The sequence below is a fragment of the Fusarium flagelliforme genome (assembly GCF_020744385.1).
Source record: "Fusarium flagelliforme strain FIESC 12 MPI-CAGE-AA-0113 chromosome Unknown B0J16scaffold_6, whole genome shotgun sequence".
NCBI classification, from domain to species: Eukaryota; Fungi; Ascomycota; class Sordariomycetes; order Hypocreales; family Nectriaceae; genus Fusarium; species Fusarium flagelliforme.
Window position 1 is genome coordinate 906,149 of NW_025763508.1, and position 18,562 is coordinate 924,710.

Here is an 18,562-nt window from a genome sequence, read left to right on the forward strand (position 1 = left end):
GCTGTCAGACTTTACTTTTCACGCATGTATTGTGGCTGCTCGGGTAGACGGATGTGAAGCTAGACTGAACTGAGCTGTGAATATACCCTAGAGTTCAACCATCAAACTACAGTACGGAACTTTCATTATCAGTCTTCATCTAAACATAGAGGTTGAATAGCTGAGTTTGTACAAGTGAATTGTTTCATTAATCAATCTAGATGGCTGTGTTCAGCGTGTGAGGGTAGCAAAGATCGCCAATCCTATGTCACTGCCATCGGGTTGGGACATAGCATCATCATCACACACAAAGTTATCATTGCAACTCGTCAATAGCAACGCTTCACCCGCGTTTACAACACAGATACTTGATCAATGCAACGTTTTCTCAGGGCCGCGTGGTAGTGTAACAAAACTACTAACAATTTGATCGTCAGGCACAGTTACAAAAAGTCCAGTCGCAAAAGAACCATCGTGATACATGTGCTATCCCTAAGCCACCAAGTGGGTAACAGAAGAATTGTCCTCTAAGGCTTAGGTTGCCAAAATAAAACAACCTAAGAGCGTGTCTAAACTGGCATAAAATAACTAAGCTATTTCGTTCCTTATGCTTTTAGAGGTCATTTCTTCTGACGCCCAGAGGGCCACCCCATTGATCAACGTCAAGCCGCAAACTCTCACTTAATACGAATACAATCACCGTAGAAGGGTGAAATTATAGATAGGTAGAATATATCTTTCTTCATAAATTGTATAAACTAGATTGCAACAATATGCATGCATCCCGCCTATCAATACAGTACAAACAACAAATCCTGGACGCCTTATTGCAAAACGAGACCTTTTTTCGGCCATGAGGGTTACTCGCACAAAAAACAACAAAGTTTCATCGCGGCTTTGTTTGCCGCGTCACCATCGCTACATCAAGTGTTTTCCGCTCTAAGGCTCAAGAGTAACCTCCTGGCCCTTGACGCGGCCAATGACCTGCTGGGGCGCGTACTTGGGGATGACCTCGTCGTCGTGCAACATCTCGAACTCCTCAGTCGCGTCGCGGCCCATGAAGTTCAGGATGGCCTGCACGCCACCGGGGTGCTCGTCGAGCCAGTTGCTCAGGTCCATGACGACACCCTTGACAACGACCCAGACGTTGTCCTTGGTGTTGTGCTTGGCGACCTCCTCCATGGTGAACTCCTTCTCGGGGACCTTGAAGGTCTTGGGGTCGTTGGGCTTGTCAGCCTTGGCACCGTCCTCCTTGACGGGGTTGGGACCGGCGGCGGTGCTGGCGTGCTCGTCGACCTTTGAGGGGCCGGAGCCGGAGGGAGCAGCGCCGGGAGCACCCCAAGAGACGGTCACCTGGTTGGGGACTGAAGGGTCGAGGTGCAGAGAGATCTGGCCGACACGCTCAGCAGCGCTGCCGACACCACCCTTGAGGGCGTTCTGGAAGAGGTAGTTGCTGGCAGTGTCACCAGCAACACGGCCGTAGACAACACAGCCGAGAAGAGAAGAACCACCAAGACGGTTGGCACCGTGGACACCACCAGCCAACTCACCACAGGCGTAGAGACCCTCGAAGGGCTGCTTCTCCTGGTTGAGGACCTGAGCCTTGTCGTTGATCTCGATACCACCCATGGTGAAGTGGAGAACGGGCTCCATGACGGCAACGTGGAAGTCATCGTCAACGTTGACAGGCAAGTTGTGGAAGAACTTCTTACCCCAGGGGTCCTTCTGCTTGCCATCGGCAATGTCGTTGTAGGTAGAGAAGGTCTTCTGGAGATGCTCGGGGGTGCAGCCAATCTCCTTGGCGAGCTCCTTACCGGTCATCTTCTTCATGAGACCACGGCCAGAGTAGTGGCGGGTGTGGAAGTCAAGGACCTTGGAGGCCTTGGAGTTGAGGATAAGACGGATGGGGAACTTGTCCTTCTTCTTCTCGTCCCACATCATGCCGGAGACGTAATCACGGTGACCAAGCTCATCGCAGAATCGGTCACCATCGGCGTTGAGCAGGAGACCACCCTCACCACGGAGAGCCTCAGCAGCGAGGAACTTCCACTTGGAGCCGGGGTCCTTGGGATCGACGAGACCTGTGGGGTGGACCTGGACCTTGTCCATGTCGATACCGTTACCGCCGATGGCCATGACCATCTTCTGACCATCACCAGTAGCGTGTGTGCCGTTAGTGGTGGCAAGGCCGTAGGTATCGGGGCGATGCTTCTTGAGCAGAGAAGAGTCGGAGAAATCAGCAGCGTAACCACCGGTAGCGAGAACGACAGGGCCGTCAACAGAGACAGTCTCGCCGTTGAGCTCGTACTTGACACCGGTAACCTTGTTACCCTCCTTGTTAAGCTCAGTGACGCGAGCCTTCTTGACGATCTCGACACGGCCGGGTTCGCTCTCGGCAAGCTCCTCAAGGCGCTGCATCAGGGCGTAGGTGATGGCCATACCGGGGAACTTGGCATCGTGACCTCGGTGGGTTCGGGGCTGGGAGTGACCACTGTAGCGATTGTTAGCCTTGTCTTTGACGCGATGTTGATGGCGAATTAGAATTAACATACCCGAGACGAGAAACTAGTGTGAGGTCGAGGTTGAACTCATCCTGGAGCCACTCAACGGCAGCAGCGGACTTGTAGGTAAGGACCTTGATAAGGTCGGGACGGGCCTTGTCACGGGCGGACTTGAGGGTATCATCGTAGAACTGCTTGACGCTGTCGGGAATGCCAGTCTCGACCTGCGTTCTTGTGAGAGCACCGTTGATACCGGAAGTAGCCTTGGTAGAGTTTCCACCGAAGAAGCCTGCGCATGTCAGTAGAGTTACGCGGCGATCAGCCGAGACCAGGCGCACGAATGCGCTGGGCTCAGAATTCAGACTTACCCTGCTTGTCGAGGACAATGACGTTACCGCCAGCCAAGTAAATGGTGTGCGCAGCAGAAAGACCAGAGACTGAAGAAGAGAGTTAGTATCAAATGCTTCGGTCGCGCATTGCGCATCAGCGTCTACTTACGGCCACCGCCAACGACAATCACTCTAGGAGCCATTGTAGCGTGTGTATGTGTATTGAGTAATGTGAAGGGTATATGAAGAAAGACACAGACAGATTAGACTCCCACGCCAATGGAGACTTTGTAAAAAAAGAGATGGAGAGTTCTTGGAGCAATTAAGAAAACAAGTCCAAAAAAGAAAAGGTCGGAGGAAGAAGAGAAGAGGATCAAGGACAAGTCTTATTTAGTTGGATGCGACGCCCACAAGGCCGAGGGGCAAGATCCTTGGTCCCAGGCTTAGGAGCCGAGGTCGAACCATCCATCCCCATACCCATATCCCCATGATGAGCGCGTGCATCCAACCTCACTCATTCAATTCGTGGCCACCTGAGTTTAACAGCTAGGGTTCATTAGAAAGTTTAGGTACTTAGAAAGAAGCGCAATACCGCTACACATTGTTATTTATTTAATTTTATAATGGTATATCTACTTTATTGCCACTCTGAATTGTTATAAAGTCGGTTTCTATTGTCTTGACTTCTTCTGTCGCGGACAAATACTTGCGGGGAGTACAACCAAAGGCGCAAATCAGATGCTGGCATTTTCTCAGCAGACGCAGGCCAGGATTGCTCCCCGGAAGCGGCTCTGATACCCACTGAGACTTAGCGTCCACCCGCCTGTATCCACCCCCGCTACGGGCTTCAAATTTGGGGATTGGGGATGGACATTGATTGTGTTGACATTTCGTGTTGGCTTTGGCATTCGCATTATTTCCCTTCTTGGCGAGTTCAGTATTGAAATCTCAGTTAAATTGACTAATAGAGGACCTTCTCTGCCTCTTGCATCGCTTCCCTCGCCGTAAGCTACGCCGAAACACCGCTCGTTCTAACCCCGGCGGCCGGGCAACCCACCGACTACAGCCTCTCTCGCGTGTAATGTGCCGAGGTCTCCGCTACTCGAGGAGATGAGGTTATGTGTGGGGAAAGCTAATGGATAATTCCTGACTTGGCAGCATCACTGTTCCTGTTTCTGAATCCCTGGAACAGGGCGATGTCGAACATAACAACATGGAGTCTTGTTACAACACGTGGTGTTTTGTTATCATTAACGGTCAGCAGTTGTTCAAACTGCAATAGCAAGCATGTGAGAGTCTTATTCACTGCCTTTTGCTTGTCTCGAATACATCTGAGAGTATCCAATCATGTCTTCCTTCTCCAATCCCCACACAACCGGACTTGTGACCGACCGCCTCGGCCAAGTAACCGGACCGTCACGGTTAAATCAGAACGCTTTTCAAGGAGCACACGTGATTTAAAGCAACAGATTCCCAGCTGCAGATGCATAATAAAGTCCCAGGTTTCCTCAATTTTCACATGTTTGTCTCTTGAATATGCAGCGATTCATGTGCTTGCACTCCATGACGCTGAGCATGCCGCCATCTTCCCCACGTTCATGACTAAGGTGCATTCTTTCAAGATGCTTGTGACAGTCAGATCTGGTCAGCTGGACTCTTTTTGCAAGCCTCGCCATTCGTCTTGTCAGATCGACGAAAGAAAAGCACGTGAAAGTCTTGCCTCCTGGTTTCATTCTTGCCGTAGACGAGACACTTTTGAGTTTTCCCCGGATTCTTACACGTGCATCATCTGACCCCGGAAAATCGATTCAGCCTACGCCACTTGTCCTTGACCATTTGTCCAGGCCCTCGGCCGTCTCACTGAAATCTGGGGGCGGTGCTGAGTCAGCCAGGATTTTCACATGTGAATGTATCGTGAATGTGAGCTGGATCAATACAACTCCATAGCATGAAGACCGTTGATCTCCACAGATAGAAAGACATGGCGTAAAGTTCACATTGAGTCTAGGTCAATTTTATTTATTATCAGAACATGCAGTATCGACCCTTTTCTGCAAGAACGAAGCCATAGGCTGCCCTGCTGCTAAGTGCTAGAGCAAGGCCGAAGCTTGACAAGATGCCGACGTGAGCGCTCGACAATCGAACTCCTGGAGAATTGTCACGATTCTCATACTTGCACCTCCCAATGCTAACATCAGACCTGGCATGAACTGAGTACATCAGCTCATCAATTGTCTCGTGACCTCTAGTCTCCCACCCAATCTTTCACCAGTATGTTCCTCGGTCATTGATCAGCCAAGATAAGGGAACTTTGTGCCAGAACCCTACTTGAAACGCCCGATTCTACCGGTCTCGACCCACTCGAAACTTGCCTCAGAGTTTGTCCTGTTGCAGTTGCGACGCGGTGACCATTGGCATGATATCCTCAGTGCTACATAGCGCTCATGCCCCAAGTCTTACACATACCAGAGAAATGGAGGAGAGACGAGGCAACATGAAGAAGTGTGCCCTGTATGCGTCTTCGCAGAAAAGAGGAAATGATACTCTATCAATTAGCAAGGGCTGCTGCTATAAACCTCTATGTTGGCCGATGTGCCTGACAGTACATCTATAGTCTGACTTTGCCCTCACGCCAATCCCTGCCGTACAGCTCATTCGATTCCTCTTTTTACCGACTTTTCGAACGATGATATGATCCTCAGCGAAGCGAACATCTGTTCCCATATATTTGCAAAGTCCCAACATGTGGTTTGACGCCGCCTCTTCCCGTCGTCGAAACCCGATTATTTTCAACTATGAGATGAGATACACAAACATCGAGCTAGCAGTATAACAGACCTCAAACTGTAGAACTGCTACTTGCGACAATCGATGACTCAACTGTATCACGCCTACGGTACTGTGTTCCAGGAACCATGCATCGCACCTGCGTACGTACGTCTAAGCTGCATGATGCGACTCTGATGCTGGGTTCAAGATATATCTCTGGCAAGCGACCAGCACTTATACCCTACTTCATGTGGTATGATAATTTTTATAACACCGATGGATCCGTTAAGACTGCTGATTCGAACCTCTACCAGTGAATCAGACTTGATATCATATAAAACAGACATGACCCAAACCTTGATCTTCTTCCTTGATGTTCCTTAACATCGTGTTATCTGATTGGTCCCAATCGAGACATATCAGCCCCACCTCCACATGATTTCTTCATCACGTCCCCCATGACGTCTTTTCAATACTTCAATGCTACATCATCACCATCATCATGAAACCCTTCATCGCTTTAACAGCCCTCTTCAGCCTCACAACATCCTCGCAAATCCCTCTCCGTGAAAACGAACAAGCGCCCCTATCCAAACCCGCTCTCCCACCACTCCACGGCCATCTCCCCATAATGTCCCCCGATAATCCCTCCATCCAACCCTCCGTCGCTCTGGGTGACATCCTAGGCTCCAACCGCGGTCTAACCTCCTTCTCCTCCTTCGCGCGCATGCAGCCCTCCGTCGACACACGTCTCTCCGATCTATCCACCAACACCACCGTCCTCGCGCCTCTTAATTCTGCGGTTGATGCGCTCCCGCGCAAACCGTGGGAACAACCTGCTGATTATAATGAGTTTGGCGCGGATGCGTATGAGGGTGATGGAGGGCAGGATCGTGCGAGGGAGAATATGAGACGGTTTGTGGAGGCGCATCTTGTGCCGGCTAGTCCGTGGGAGAAGGAGGAGAAGATCAAGACTTTGGGTGGGAAGGAGGTTTGGTGGGTTGAGAAGGATGGGAGAAAGGTTATTATGCCGGATGAGGTTGAGGTTGAGCGTGTGGCTAGTCAAGTTGGTAACGGAGAGCTTGTAAGTTGGTCATGATTGACGCCGAAGGAAAATGCTAACTTGACGACAGTGGATTCTCAAGGGGGTTATTAACTACGCTTAGATGACAGCAACAGGACATGGCTACAGGATACACGAGTAACGATATATTAATGACTATTATACAAGTCGGAAACCAGCTAGATACTACAGGAACAGGCTGCAGATACTTCAATGCCCTTCATTACAGACAACATCGTAATAGAAACAATAAACTTGGGACTTATAACCACCACTATGGTTCAGACTGATGCTGGTTCACTCAGTATATTGATTAGGTCAACATATTCACGTCGCCGGTATCATCTATCCATACTCCAAAAGACACCACCCAAACAGACAAATTATAACAAGATCACAAGAAATCCGCAACAAGCTTCCTCCGTCTTCTTGTCATGTAATGTGTTTCGAATAGGCCATTCTCGGCATGTTGCTATATCAACACTAAGACCTTTAAAAGACCAAAAGCTCAATCAATATAAAGAGAATCGAAACACAGGCAAGATTGCCTCATGAACAAGAAACTGAGGTCATAGGTAGACACTGACTAGATTGGTGACGTTTCATGACTGGCATACAGAGGCCAGCCTATGATGCCCTGTCGTTTGAAGCGTATAACAGAAAGCACTTTTATATGTGGAGATGAGAGCTGGAGAGGCGAAGGGTTTATTCCATCTTAAGCCTCTTTGCTTCTGACTCTTCTGTGGCCTCACTCTGGGCTGTGGCTCCCAACTCAGGAGTCTTTCGTTTCGTCGCAGTTGAATTGCTAGCACCAACACTCAGGTTTTGCGCCGAAGCTCCATTCGCATTAGATGTATGCTCCTTCACTTCCTTCAAGATACTAGAATTTGCATTTGGCGTCGTGTTCAAATCATCTCGAAGAAAGCTAGGCCCTGAACCAACAACGGGAGTTGCAAAATTGAGCGGACTAGGCAGCGTATTACTGTCACCTCCCCGGAAGTTCCAATCGGGATAGAAGCTACTAGGACTCGGCAGAAGTTCATTTGTCAAGAAACGTGATGGCAATGCAGAGACAGGAGTTTCACCATTCACATTCTGCTGAGGAGGAGGTCGGGCAAAGGGATTTGGTGGTCCCGTAGCACCTGCAGACAGTATTGCTGATGCAGATGGAGAGGGAGGAGGAAGCACGAGCGACGACTGCGAATTGTGACGTTGAGGCACTTGTGTAGCAGTCTCGGTGGGATTTCGCGGTGAATTTGACTCTGCCGTTCGCGCGCTGCCGCCACCTTCTGACCCGCCATCCGGAATCTGCACCGTTAAACGGGGACCGCGCGGTCGAGCCCCACCAGGACCGCCAGGAAGCTTTGCACTGTTTGAACGTGAAGGCGGCGTCAATGTCGTTTCTGGTATTGAAGACAATGACCCAGTTCGATTCTTATCATCCATTTGTGTGCTGGCGCGCTGGGGCATATGAGGTGACGATTTGGACGCGTCAGCGGCCCGGTTCAATGCAGCCACATCTACCGACTGAGACCGGTTTGCGGCATTGGCGGCATTCGCAGCAGCGGCCGCCGCGGCTGATTCTGATTTGTTGGATTCTGATGTGAACGATGCAAGATGTTGTGATAAGATAGATCGGTTCTCCTCAATAGGTGTAAAGATGCTGTGGGATTTTCTTTGAGGCAGCTTCTTGATAGCACTGTCCGTATTCAATAGAGGTGGCTGAGGACGTTCTTGAGGTTCGGTCTTGATTTCTACGGGAGGCGGCGGCGGTGGCGGGAGATCTTGCAGGCGACGTTCAGGTTGAGGAGGTGGCGGCGACATTTGCGACAAGGTCGGGGGAACATGTTGCTGAACTGGCTGAGGTGACGGCGTAGGACGAGCTGGAGCTTGGATTCCCTGTGGCGGCGGTTGTGAACTGTAAGCAGGCGGCATAGGTGAGGGCATCGGGGAGCGTCGATCATCCATATAGGGTCCTTGCGGATGTGGCTGGTGCTGGTGCTGGTGCTGGTGCTGTTGATGTTGCTGTTGATGTTGCGGGTGTTGCGGCGGCATAGGTGCGGATTGTTGATGATATGCGTATTGCGGATGAGGACCAGGTTGAGGAATTAGACCAGAAGGAGGATGAGGCGAGTTGTAGATCGGAGGAGTAGCCATGTAGTTCATTCCAGGATGCTGAGGACCAGGAGGGGGCGGAGGTTGGACCATACCGGGACCCATTCGGCGCATATCGTTTCGTGATGTCGGTCGTGAGCCGCCGATAGACGGTTGTGGGGTGTGCGTTCGCTGAACAGGATGTCCGGGATGTGCTTGGAAAGGTCCGCCGCCATTACCGATAGGTGGTGAAGCTGAAGGCGTTTGATGTCGAATTTGAGGGAATGGAGGTTGATGCTGTCCATAAGCTTGAGGGGGCATCATATGGTGCTCGACACCTTCGTGGCCATGAGGAGGGGTACCGTCGCCCTCTTCTTCGTCCTCGTCATCATTGCCGCCGTTGAAGTCGCCGGGACCTTTGTGCTCGCTGGGACCGCCGTGCTGTTATCTGTTAGTATACCATGCTAAAGCGCGCCTTGGTCCAAGATGCGCTAGGTGAGGCGTAGCAGAACTCACATATTGGTATCGGTGGATCAGCTCTCGCATATCTGCTGATGAATACTCGTAGAGCTTCTTGTTGTTGCCAAAGATAAAGACAGCGACATCGACGGAGCAGAGGACGGAAAGCTCGTGAGCCTTCTTGAAAAGACCACCCTTTCGCTTCAAGAAGGTGCTATATGCGCCAGTTAGTCGCGACTCTTGCTACACATCAAGCGTGGTGTTTCTCGGTATTACTTACACAGAGCGATTTCTGTCATCCTTGATCGCCTTGATCTCAATCTTTCTTCGTCCCATCTTGAACGGTTGTGAGTCTTAGGTTGGAGAAATGTGTCGCGTTTCCACGCGGGGAAAGCTAAACGGTCGCGGCCAAAAGGACGATGAAATAACCGTCGGAGGCGCCAGGTGGAGTAGAGTGGGAATTGAAACGGGGTCGCGCAGATCGTCGCAAAAGAAAAAGGAGTCGACAGGTGACAGCTGGAGAAGTTGAGCGCTGATGTCAGGTCCAGGTCGAAGCGCGGTTGTCGTCGTGATCGTAAGCGAGAACAAAGAATACCTAGTTAAAACGGCGTGGTAAAGTGGATGTTGCCCAGAAACGCTTGGAGAGGAACGGCAAAAACGTCAGGTAAACGCTCGATGGGTAAAGCCGATAAGAAAGAGGAGCAGAGTGGGTGAGATGACGGAGGCGGCTGTCGCGGTGGCCGTGGAAAGGTAGTTTTGAGAGACAAGAAAAAAAAAAAAGAGTGGGAGTGGGAGAGAGGATTTGACGACGGAAGCGAAGGTGGTTTGGCTTGGTTCTGCTCTACTTTACTTGGAGCTGGGACAAGCCGAGACCTTCAAAAAGACGAGAGGACCCCGAGGTCGTTGGAGACCTTTGTAGCTTAGTGGCCGTCAACTGGTGGAGGGGTACCTGATGCAGTAGCGCGTTGATGGTACCGGTAACTCTTTAAGCTTGGCTTTTGGTGGTACCCTTTTTTAGCCCTGAGGGGAGCCTGTTGGGGATGGAAGATTTGAGAGTGAAGGGGAAGATGAGTGATGCAGACATGCGAGTCGCGTGAATCATTAGATTCGATGCGCGGATATAAATCTGGGTTCAAGATGAACGTTGCGACAAAGATCTAAGATCATCAATAAAAGCCGTTGCGCGACGCGACGCGATATGAGGATGCGCTGATAACTCCAAGTTGAAGTTCCAGAGATAATGAAGTTGATCTGGCGCTTGCGCTTGGAGTCGCGAGTGTACTAGGGAAAAAAAGCAGACAATTAACCCCAAAGGTAAGTGACGATCGATAGACGTCTGATGGGGCTGAATCTGGCGTCTCTGCGGTTGGGATGGGATGGACTTCTAATAATAGCCCAACGGATCGTGTTCACCTACTCGTGCGTGATGGAGAAATAGGGACTGAACGGGAGTGGGAAAAAAGAAATGGAAGCAGCCATGGAAACCTGCGAGACCTCCTTGCTTAGGTAAGGGGTATGTGATTGGTTGGGATCAAGCGGTGCTCACCGTCGTGGTGGGCTTGGTGGGTCAGACTACGGCACTCGATGCCCTGGAAGAGTCCCCTAAAAAGACGCCAGTTTAGAAGACAGGAGAGAAACAGGCAGGACCTAATGCAGTGTCCAACCACCGGCTTTTAAGAATAACATCATTGACCTGAACAAATTTCTTGTCATACAACGTTACTTTTCTCCCTTGCCTAATGCAGTGCTTTATGATGTAGCTGGACAGATCAGCCTCTTTAAGACTCTCCTCTTGTCAAAAAACCCAGAGCTTGACCACGACCCTCTTTCAAAACCCAACAATCGAGACTGAAGTTCTAAGCGACATAAGATGAAAGGATATATCAAGGCTAACCAATCACTCAGAGTCTGAAACAACTTAACACAGGCCATATCCCGGCTCATGTCAACGGAAACAACACGTCAACTACCCGTAGAACAAACAAGGCTAAAGCATCCCGTCAAGATTTCACCTCCCATGCATGGGTAACAGAAGAATTGTCCTCTAAGGCTTAGGCTACTATAATAAAGCAGCCCAAGTGCTAGTTTGAGTTGACATAGAGTGACTAAATTATTTCGTCTGTATGCTGTCGGAGTCAATTCTTCTAATACCCTGAGGCCATGCTTGAAAGAGCCGAGCCTCCTTTGTTCCCACCCTTTTCGCTGCAACTTCTTTCGTATTCAACCAGCATCTGCATATGAACCTGCTTGGCTGTTGATTGAGCATTTGTTCCTGCGTTGTATACTTGAATGGGTCTTTGTTTCTCTAATCTTTCTATCCGGTTTTATGCCAGTGGAATAGTTTCAGGTTTGAAGTAACGCTGATATCTACTTGTTCATTAACTACAACTATACTATCTCCTCTCATCAGATATGTCATTCTTTAGCTGTCAATCCCCTCATGGCAGATCCGGGCCCTAGTCCCAAGCGTGGTTTTCCAGATTCTAAAAATACAATTATGCATAGCAGCCTCACACCTGGGACCCAGGTCATGCATGAAGCCCCTCCATTACCACCCTTACCTGGGCCAATTAACCCGGTTTTCGAGTGGATCAAGCGAAATGGGGGTTAATCTGCATTTCCCATTTTGCCCACTTCTGAGACGTAAGAGGTCAGCGACTTTGAACCACCATCAAGCTACCTACGTATTTGGGCATCCTCACCGCATGTGTGCAGCTCTCGCTAAGCATCACATCACGTCGCATCAGTATCACGGGCTCAGCCCCCGGGACGGCAGACTTCCGCTGTGGGATGCATCCGTCTCCCGGTGAGAGAGTCCTGATAATGGTCAAGTTAAGTACTCATCATTAACTTGCAAAGATACACATCTCCCGCTCCACTATCAGGGAGTTGGGCGCACAAAGAATGTACATGTGCTGGCTGGGACATTTTATTAAAGTTTGTGAATGATTTGACTGACGTTGCAGTCTCGATATGTAATGCCTTTTCCGCTGGTATCGCGGCCCTTTTCCATGAAGCAAATCCCACCAACTCCATTCCAATGCCATCGATCATTTTAAGCAACAAACCGAAGAATGATAGAACCCCATTTTCTTCCCCTTTTCACCCCAATGCTCATTACTAGCCATTTAACTCGGTGACCCAGCCCCGCCTCCAGGAGCATTGTAGTTACCAAATCCTCCGTGCTCAGCAGCGCCGTTGTCCGCTTTCATCGTGCCGTTAAGCAAAGGACATAATCTTGAGCAACAAGTTAGTAAAATGCTTTCAAAAAACGTTCTGTTTGGTGTGATGTGTTTAACGCCATCCTCTCCCATTGCGCCATTTGGGAGTAGGATTTCGCTCCTCGCGTCGAAGACGCTCAAGTTCGCGGAGAGCCCTCTTGTGTTGTTCTTCGAGGTCCTTCTTCTCTCGGCGCTGGCGCTGTGATTCCTCTCTGGCCGCTTTTCTCGCAGCTTTCTCTTCCTCTTGGCGTTCGGCGGCAGCAGCTCGTTGCGCGTCTCGCTGGTCTCGTAGTCGCTTGACTAAAGCGGCTTGTCGCTCGCGCTCCGCTTCCTGTTCTGCGCGTTGCGCTTCCTTTTCGGCAGCTCGCCGCTCTTTGTCTTGCTGTATGGCTGTGGCTTTCGTCTCTCGAGCCTTGTCTTTATCGCACCGTTCCATAAGGATCTGCAGCCGAGACTTTTTCGCGCGACGTTTCTTTGTATTCCCATCCTCCGCAGTTCCAAACCAGTCATACGACACAAAGGGAGGGGGTGAAACAAAGGAAAGAATTGGTGAAGAAGGGGGAGTCATACTTCTTGTTGGTCTTGATGTGACCGACCTGACCACAATTGGCACACTTGCGGGTTGTTCCAGTGGGAACTTTATCGCCATTGACACTGGGTGATCCGGCGTCGCCTGTGCTAGCCTTTTGATGAAGCTCTTTTTGTTGTTCTCGAGCTTGTCTTCGGGCCTTGTTTTTCTCGAGTCGTTCCAGCTCCTTCTTAATTCTGCGTCATCGTTAGTACTGGCCAGCATACAGTCAACGTAGAACTTACCTAATGCCTGCAAGACGGTCATGGTCGGCATTACCCGTAGGGCGCGAGCTATAGATGCTGTTGATAGATATACGTAAGCTGGTGCTCTGAACTCCAATCCAACGATATCCATTTGTGAGCCAGGGGTGCCGACGCCGTATCTTTGTCGAGGTTCTTTGGATACGACACCCCTACTCTTCTTTCGCTGCACTGTTTGGGTCGTGTTGGGTGGGTGCACGTACTCTCTCATCTCCAGGTCCGCTTCTGTTCGCCGTTTCATATACTGCGAAATCACTACCGGATCGTGAACGACTTCGACTCGGCTTTGCGTGCTGCCATCGGGCATTCGGATATCTCGAGTGATGCGGATAGCGCGTTTCTGCTGTCGACTTGCGGAAGTCAAACCACTAATTTGGCTGGTACCATCGTCGAACTGGGCTGGAGTCATGGCTGATTGAACGTTAAATCGGTCGTCTTCGTCTTCGGTCACCGCGACGTCCTTATCGTCGTGTTCCTGGCCGTCAGATAGAGTAGTCTTCTGCTTCTCCCAAATCTCTCGAATACCTTCCTCGTACATTGCTTGCTGCTTCTTGACGTTGTAGGCGTGGCCACCATTAGCTCGCTTTTCACGCTCCATCGCATCTGCAGACGTAGCAAGAGGCCCTTGAACTGCCTCGATATATCCTCCCTTCATGCTGGTACGAATGAAAGAGAACCCCAGACCATGGCCTGTTGGGTCTCCTTCACCGTGAAGCTGGAGCATGGCTTTCTGGGCGCAAGCATCAATAAATGCCTTGGTCGTTTTCCATGGTGCCATCTTGTCAGCGAGAGTTTCTTCTTGCTTTTCTTGTTGCTTCTTGGCACCCTTGGCGACCTTGCTGCCTTCATCATCCATGTCCTCTTCTTCGCCTTCTGCGTCGTTGTTTTGAACATCCTCCTCAAGCGAGGCATTTCGAGGGTCGTAACCAGCATCCTCGAGTTCCTTGATACCCAGCTGCATGGCGTCAAGGAGACAAACCTCTTCGGGCTTAATCATGGACCGTATGGCGCTCTCGTCGGGCAGTATCTCTCCGGGCTTCAATCGCCACATACCTTTCTCGCCACTCTCTCTGTCATACTGCAGGAATTCTTTGAGCTTCTGTCGATTTTGGGTATCAGTAGAGTCTGCAATGTGCTTCGTGATATCGGACAGTTGGCAGTTGTCGGTATCGCTGTGTCTTATCATGCGGAAAGCGAGCATCTTCATCCTGTTCTTTGAGGCGTTTGTGACCTTGCGACTGTGCGGGCCAGGAACCTCGACTGAAGGGAACTGTTGTCCAACGACATAAAGATGGTCGATCTTGTGCAGGAACCATCTTGAACCGGCTTCTCCAGTGGTGCTGCGCACAACCAGGAAATCGTTGCCCCTTGGGTTGTGTTTGAATACAGGAGCTCGGTACATCTCATTGTGCAGTGTTGGTACAGTCTCTCCAGGATCAACGGTACCGAATAGAGAGAAGGGTGAACGATCTTCGGGGAGAAGCATACGATACTCTCCCAGATCTTGTTTAGGCAGTTGTTCGTCCTCATTTGTGTCTTTTCGGCGGTAGTAATTGATCAGGCGATTGCCCATACCAAAGCTGCTGAGTACTCGTGGGCGCTGCTCACAGTACTCGTAAAGGACAGCAGTTGAGTTGTCGTTAATACTAAGATCCTTAGACTTGATAAAGACCTCATGTGCTTTGCCCTTCATCATCTTACGCTTCTGATGCGCAGGCTTTTCGAACTTGATGATGTGACCAGCAAACTTCTTGTACCTGAATCGAGGACGATGGTACTCGTCGGTCGTACCACCGAGCTTAACTTTGTAGTACGGCCACGACAGCTTGATGGCAGGCATACTGTGTTCGACGGAGATGTTGCCGAGTGTGGCGCGAACCTTGCTCTGATGGTTCTCCTTCAATGCCTCGTATGCCTCGTCGTTGGAAATATTGAATCGGTTGGCGACACCCCGACCGAGGTTGCCGTTTGCCATGCGCGTCAGTTTGTTGTCTGTACGAGGTCGCTTGGCGTTTCGTTGAAGATCTTGGGTTTCGATAAGCAGGTAAGGATCACTCATATCCAGCTGAACGCGCTTGGCACCTCTGCGGGTTGCGTCCTCGAAATTGTCGAATGAAGGCGCAGCGTAACGGGGGATTTCTGGCAGACCAAGCTTAATTGTCTTGCGCTTCTTTGGTCGTGGTGGCTCATCGTCGCCGAGGTCCATCATAAACTCTGCATCCCATTCTTCATCCTCATCTTCATGCGTACGCTTCTGTGCCTGTTGTTTCTCTCGCTCGGCAGATTGCCGGGCCTCGAATTCAGCCTCAATCGTAGCAATGTGGGCGTTCCAGTCTTCGCAAGCGAGTTCGATATCGCGTAAACTAAAACCGGCAACCGTTTCGGAATCGGAGTCTTGATCGAGATCGAATTGGACATTATCTTGGGCTTGATCGTCCTGGTCAAAACCACAGTATACTAGACCCCTCTCTTCTCCCTGTCTAGCCTTCCGGGTTATCGTGGCGGTACCGGGGATTCGAAAGAGTTTCTCTTGATCGGGAGCGAGATCGAGCGTAAGCTTGCTGGTGACGAGTTTTTTGGGCTTCTTTGCGGGCTTCTTCTCCTTCCAAGTAGCCTTCTTGGCTGGAAGAAGTTCGCTCCATGTCAGAATGTGTCCTTTCTTGTAAGCAGGCCATGTGGCTTTGAGTAGATCTTCGACGGTTTCGGCGGGCGCGGGGATATCGTGATCTTGGTTATCGAGATGAGGTTCGGGGTCGAAATTAATTCCAGGAAAGCTCAGGCCCGCGTCGATGGTCTGGGTATCGTCGCCTGTGTCTGTATCGCGAACGTGAGGTGCAGGAGAGGAAGGGCCAAGAATCGGATCAGGTGAGGATGGACCCTCGCCAAAGAGGTCATCTGCATCGTTGCTGGTACCTCCATCGTCTGTTAACCCTGGCATCTCCATGGAGACACCAGCACTAGGTTCCTCGTCCGGTAAATCATCATCACTAATGTCTTCAAAGTCCTCAGCATCGTCGGCCTTGCCAGTCTGGTCGAACTCTACGGCATCGAAATTGATGCCAGCGCCGCCGGTGTCCTGAGAGTCACCGAGAAGCTTGGCGATCTCACGGTCATCGGCGGCATTTTGGGCCTTCCATTCTGTCTCATCAAAGGACGAGAAGTCGTTTTCCTCTGCCATGATCGCGGTGTCGCAATGTTCGTGTCCGATCGCTTTGGGGCGGCGGCAGTTTCGTGATGCTTATATCATAATTTTCTCGCGTTTTCGGTGACCGCGCGTCGGTCAGATGCTCGTGGGTGACGTGCAAAGATGCGTCGTAATGATTCTTGTGATGTTGAGTTGATCACGGTTGCGTTTTCGAGGAGATGCTGCAGAGAGAGAGCGTGGAGCCAACCAATCAAAGTTAGATGCAGGAGCAAGGAAAGCCAACGGTCTGTGCGGGTATTCGATGTGGGGCAATCTGCATCCACTCAACCTGTCCTGCCTAAGACGATGTATTGTCACGACCTCAACAATGTTTTATTCCTGGAATAATGAAAGTCCAAATGGCGACTGTTTTACTCAAATGTTATTGAACGATGTAGAGAGTTCATACTTTGTGGCTTGCAGCACTGCAAATGAACTTAAAATGCCTGTGATTCGCTGGCAGCCCGAATAAATGTATGTATCAACTTCAAACAATCTTTACTGAGAATTTTACAACAAAAGCTTAACTTTCCCAGTTCTTCTCAGTAATATCGACAGTCAGTTTGACCTCTTCCTCGCCATCTTAATCTCGATGGGATACAACAATAGATGTCTCCCGCAGCCACGGAACTCCACATATCATCCACACGCATAACAAAAGCTATTGTCCTGACACAATAGCCGCTTCCGTCCTGCTTCATTCCCCATCAAGATAAACACCAAAAATCTTAACAAGCTGCTGTAAGGAAAAGACTGCAATAGCTCCTTCCTGTATATTATTCCTACCGGAGATCCAAGATATACTTATGAGTAACTGGTAGCGATATAAATGAGCCGGTGTCATCGAAGACCAAATCTTGGGAGGGTGTTGCACCTAAGCTCAAAATGCGCTGCACCAATAAAAACAATCACTGCATAGATCTCGCAACAAGAAACTCTGCCACATGCTTAGCAAGCATAAGAAGCTATTATTTTGATCCAATAGAGTCTTCAAAACCTGAATATTTGCCATATTGTCGACAGTTCTTCTGCTACTATTGTCGGTGACCATTTTAATTACCCTACACTTGGGCGTTTATGAAGGTATCCGCCTGCTTCACTACCAACTTTGTGCATGAGCAAGTGACCATAAAGCTGATTTTTTCCAAATATCGGTAAATCGAAACATGGGAAGAGAATCTGGAATAAAACTCAGTTTGTGAAGCCGTTGCAGTGCTCATGCAGTGTTTCGTTAATGCAAGCAATCCGTTTATTTTGCGGTTACTCAATGCAACCTTTCACCTCCCTATCAATTTGTTTTATTAAATCTCAAGAATTACCTTTCTGGATGACGAAGGACCAACAGGAAAGACTCCTACTATCTTGAGACTCTTTGATGTGGATCCGCTCGCCAGTTGCAGCCTCATGACAGACATCTCGGCTTGCTAGTACACAATGCTGGATAGACACCCTCAAAGGTATCATAGTTATTGTTCACGGATATAACAAGCGCTCTATGTTCGATATAAATGTTGTTAATATCCTTCTTGAGTTACTATACAGATGAATCGGGAGTGTTGGCGCCTGAGGGCAAGATCTTGAAACCGGACGCTCGTCTTCTACACATGCGGAAATGGTCTACGATCGTATCATTTCAAAGCATGACGGCCAAAAAGGCCAATAATGAGTGAGATTGGAAACAAAGCTCTCTTCAGTCCCTTTGAGTATGGATAGCTCAAAGGACAAAACAGAATGTGACTTTCGAATTGACAATGCAAGATAGACTGAAGCAGGATCACAGTAAGAGAATTGTTTGGAATGAAATAACTAGGATTGGAGACCGTGTGTACCATATCCTGAGCTTTTGAAAGATCATACTATTGGTAAAGAATATATCGACTCGTCAGCCTATACGTAATCGCGTCTATCAAGGGGGTCCTTCACGACCCAACGCCATCCATCTTGATGCGACTCTTGAGCAATCATGTAAACCGTGGACAGGAGCTCACAACATCGGAGTCGTAATATCATCGCCATCCAGTTGCAAATCCTGGCATACCATGCGGGTGTTTAAGGAGGCTATTTCCCGATGAACCCGAACTTGTCATCGAATGACTGGAAAAAGTCTCCGTAATCCAACACACTTATGAATC

General features: G+C 49.7%; 5 protein-coding genes across 5 annotated transcripts; 2 read left to right on the forward strand and 3 right to left on the reverse strand.

The window, feature by feature from the left end:
- Positions 1-655: 655 nt before the first annotated feature.
- B0J16DRAFT_290641 (FAD binding domain-containing protein) lies at positions 656-3,204 on the reverse strand. The gene is made up of 4 exons (XM_046124263.1): positions 2,979-3,204; positions 2,849-2,917; positions 2,532-2,769; positions 656-2,470 (listed from the first exon to the last, which is right to left on the reverse strand). Exons 1-4 carry the CDS (start codon positions 3,010-3,012, stop codon positions 919-921), a joined length of 1,893 nt encoding a protein of 630 aa, XP_045979898.1. The 5' UTR covers positions 3,013-3,204; the 3' UTR covers positions 656-918.
- Positions 3,205-3,756: 552 nt separating this feature from the next.
- On the forward strand, positions 3,757-4,874 carry B0J16DRAFT_168932 (uncharacterized protein). Its single transcript, XM_046122371.1, has one exon. The coding sequence runs from the start codon at positions 4,006-4,008 to the stop codon at positions 4,600-4,602; it is 597 nt and encodes a 198-aa protein (XP_045979899.1). The 5' UTR covers positions 3,757-4,005; the 3' UTR covers positions 4,603-4,874.
- Positions 4,875-5,717: 843 nt separating this feature from the next.
- B0J16DRAFT_168921 (uncharacterized protein) lies at positions 5,718-7,045 on the forward strand. Its single transcript, XM_046122370.1, has 3 exons — positions 5,718-5,831; positions 5,901-6,662; positions 6,712-7,045. Exons 2-3 carry the CDS (start codon positions 6,081-6,083, stop codon positions 6,742-6,744), a joined length of 615 nt encoding a protein of 204 aa, XP_045979900.1. The 5' UTR covers positions 5,718-5,831; positions 5,901-6,080; the 3' UTR covers positions 6,745-7,045.
- Positions 7,046-7,271: 226 nt separating this feature from the next.
- On the reverse strand, positions 7,272-9,969 carry B0J16DRAFT_168892 (uncharacterized protein). The gene is made up of 3 exons (XM_046122369.1): positions 9,475-9,969; positions 9,252-9,408; positions 7,272-9,176 (listed from the first exon to the last, which is right to left on the reverse strand). Exons 1-3 carry the CDS (start codon positions 9,528-9,530, stop codon positions 7,347-7,349), a joined length of 2,043 nt encoding a protein of 680 aa, XP_045979901.1. The 5' UTR covers positions 9,531-9,969; the 3' UTR covers positions 7,272-7,346.
- A 2,143-nt stretch (positions 9,970-12,112) lies between these two features.
- B0J16DRAFT_346642 (uncharacterized protein) lies at positions 12,113-16,611 on the reverse strand. Its single transcript, XM_046128479.1, has 4 exons — positions 13,450-16,611; positions 13,229-13,285; positions 12,986-13,180; positions 12,113-12,431 (listed from the first exon to the last, which is right to left on the reverse strand). The coding sequence occupies exons 1-4, from the start codon at positions 16,422-16,424 to the stop codon at positions 12,323-12,325; spliced, it is 3,336 nt and encodes a 1,111-aa protein (XP_045979902.1). The 5' UTR covers positions 16,425-16,611; the 3' UTR covers positions 12,113-12,322.
- Between the last annotated feature and the right edge of the window lie 1,951 nt (positions 16,612-18,562).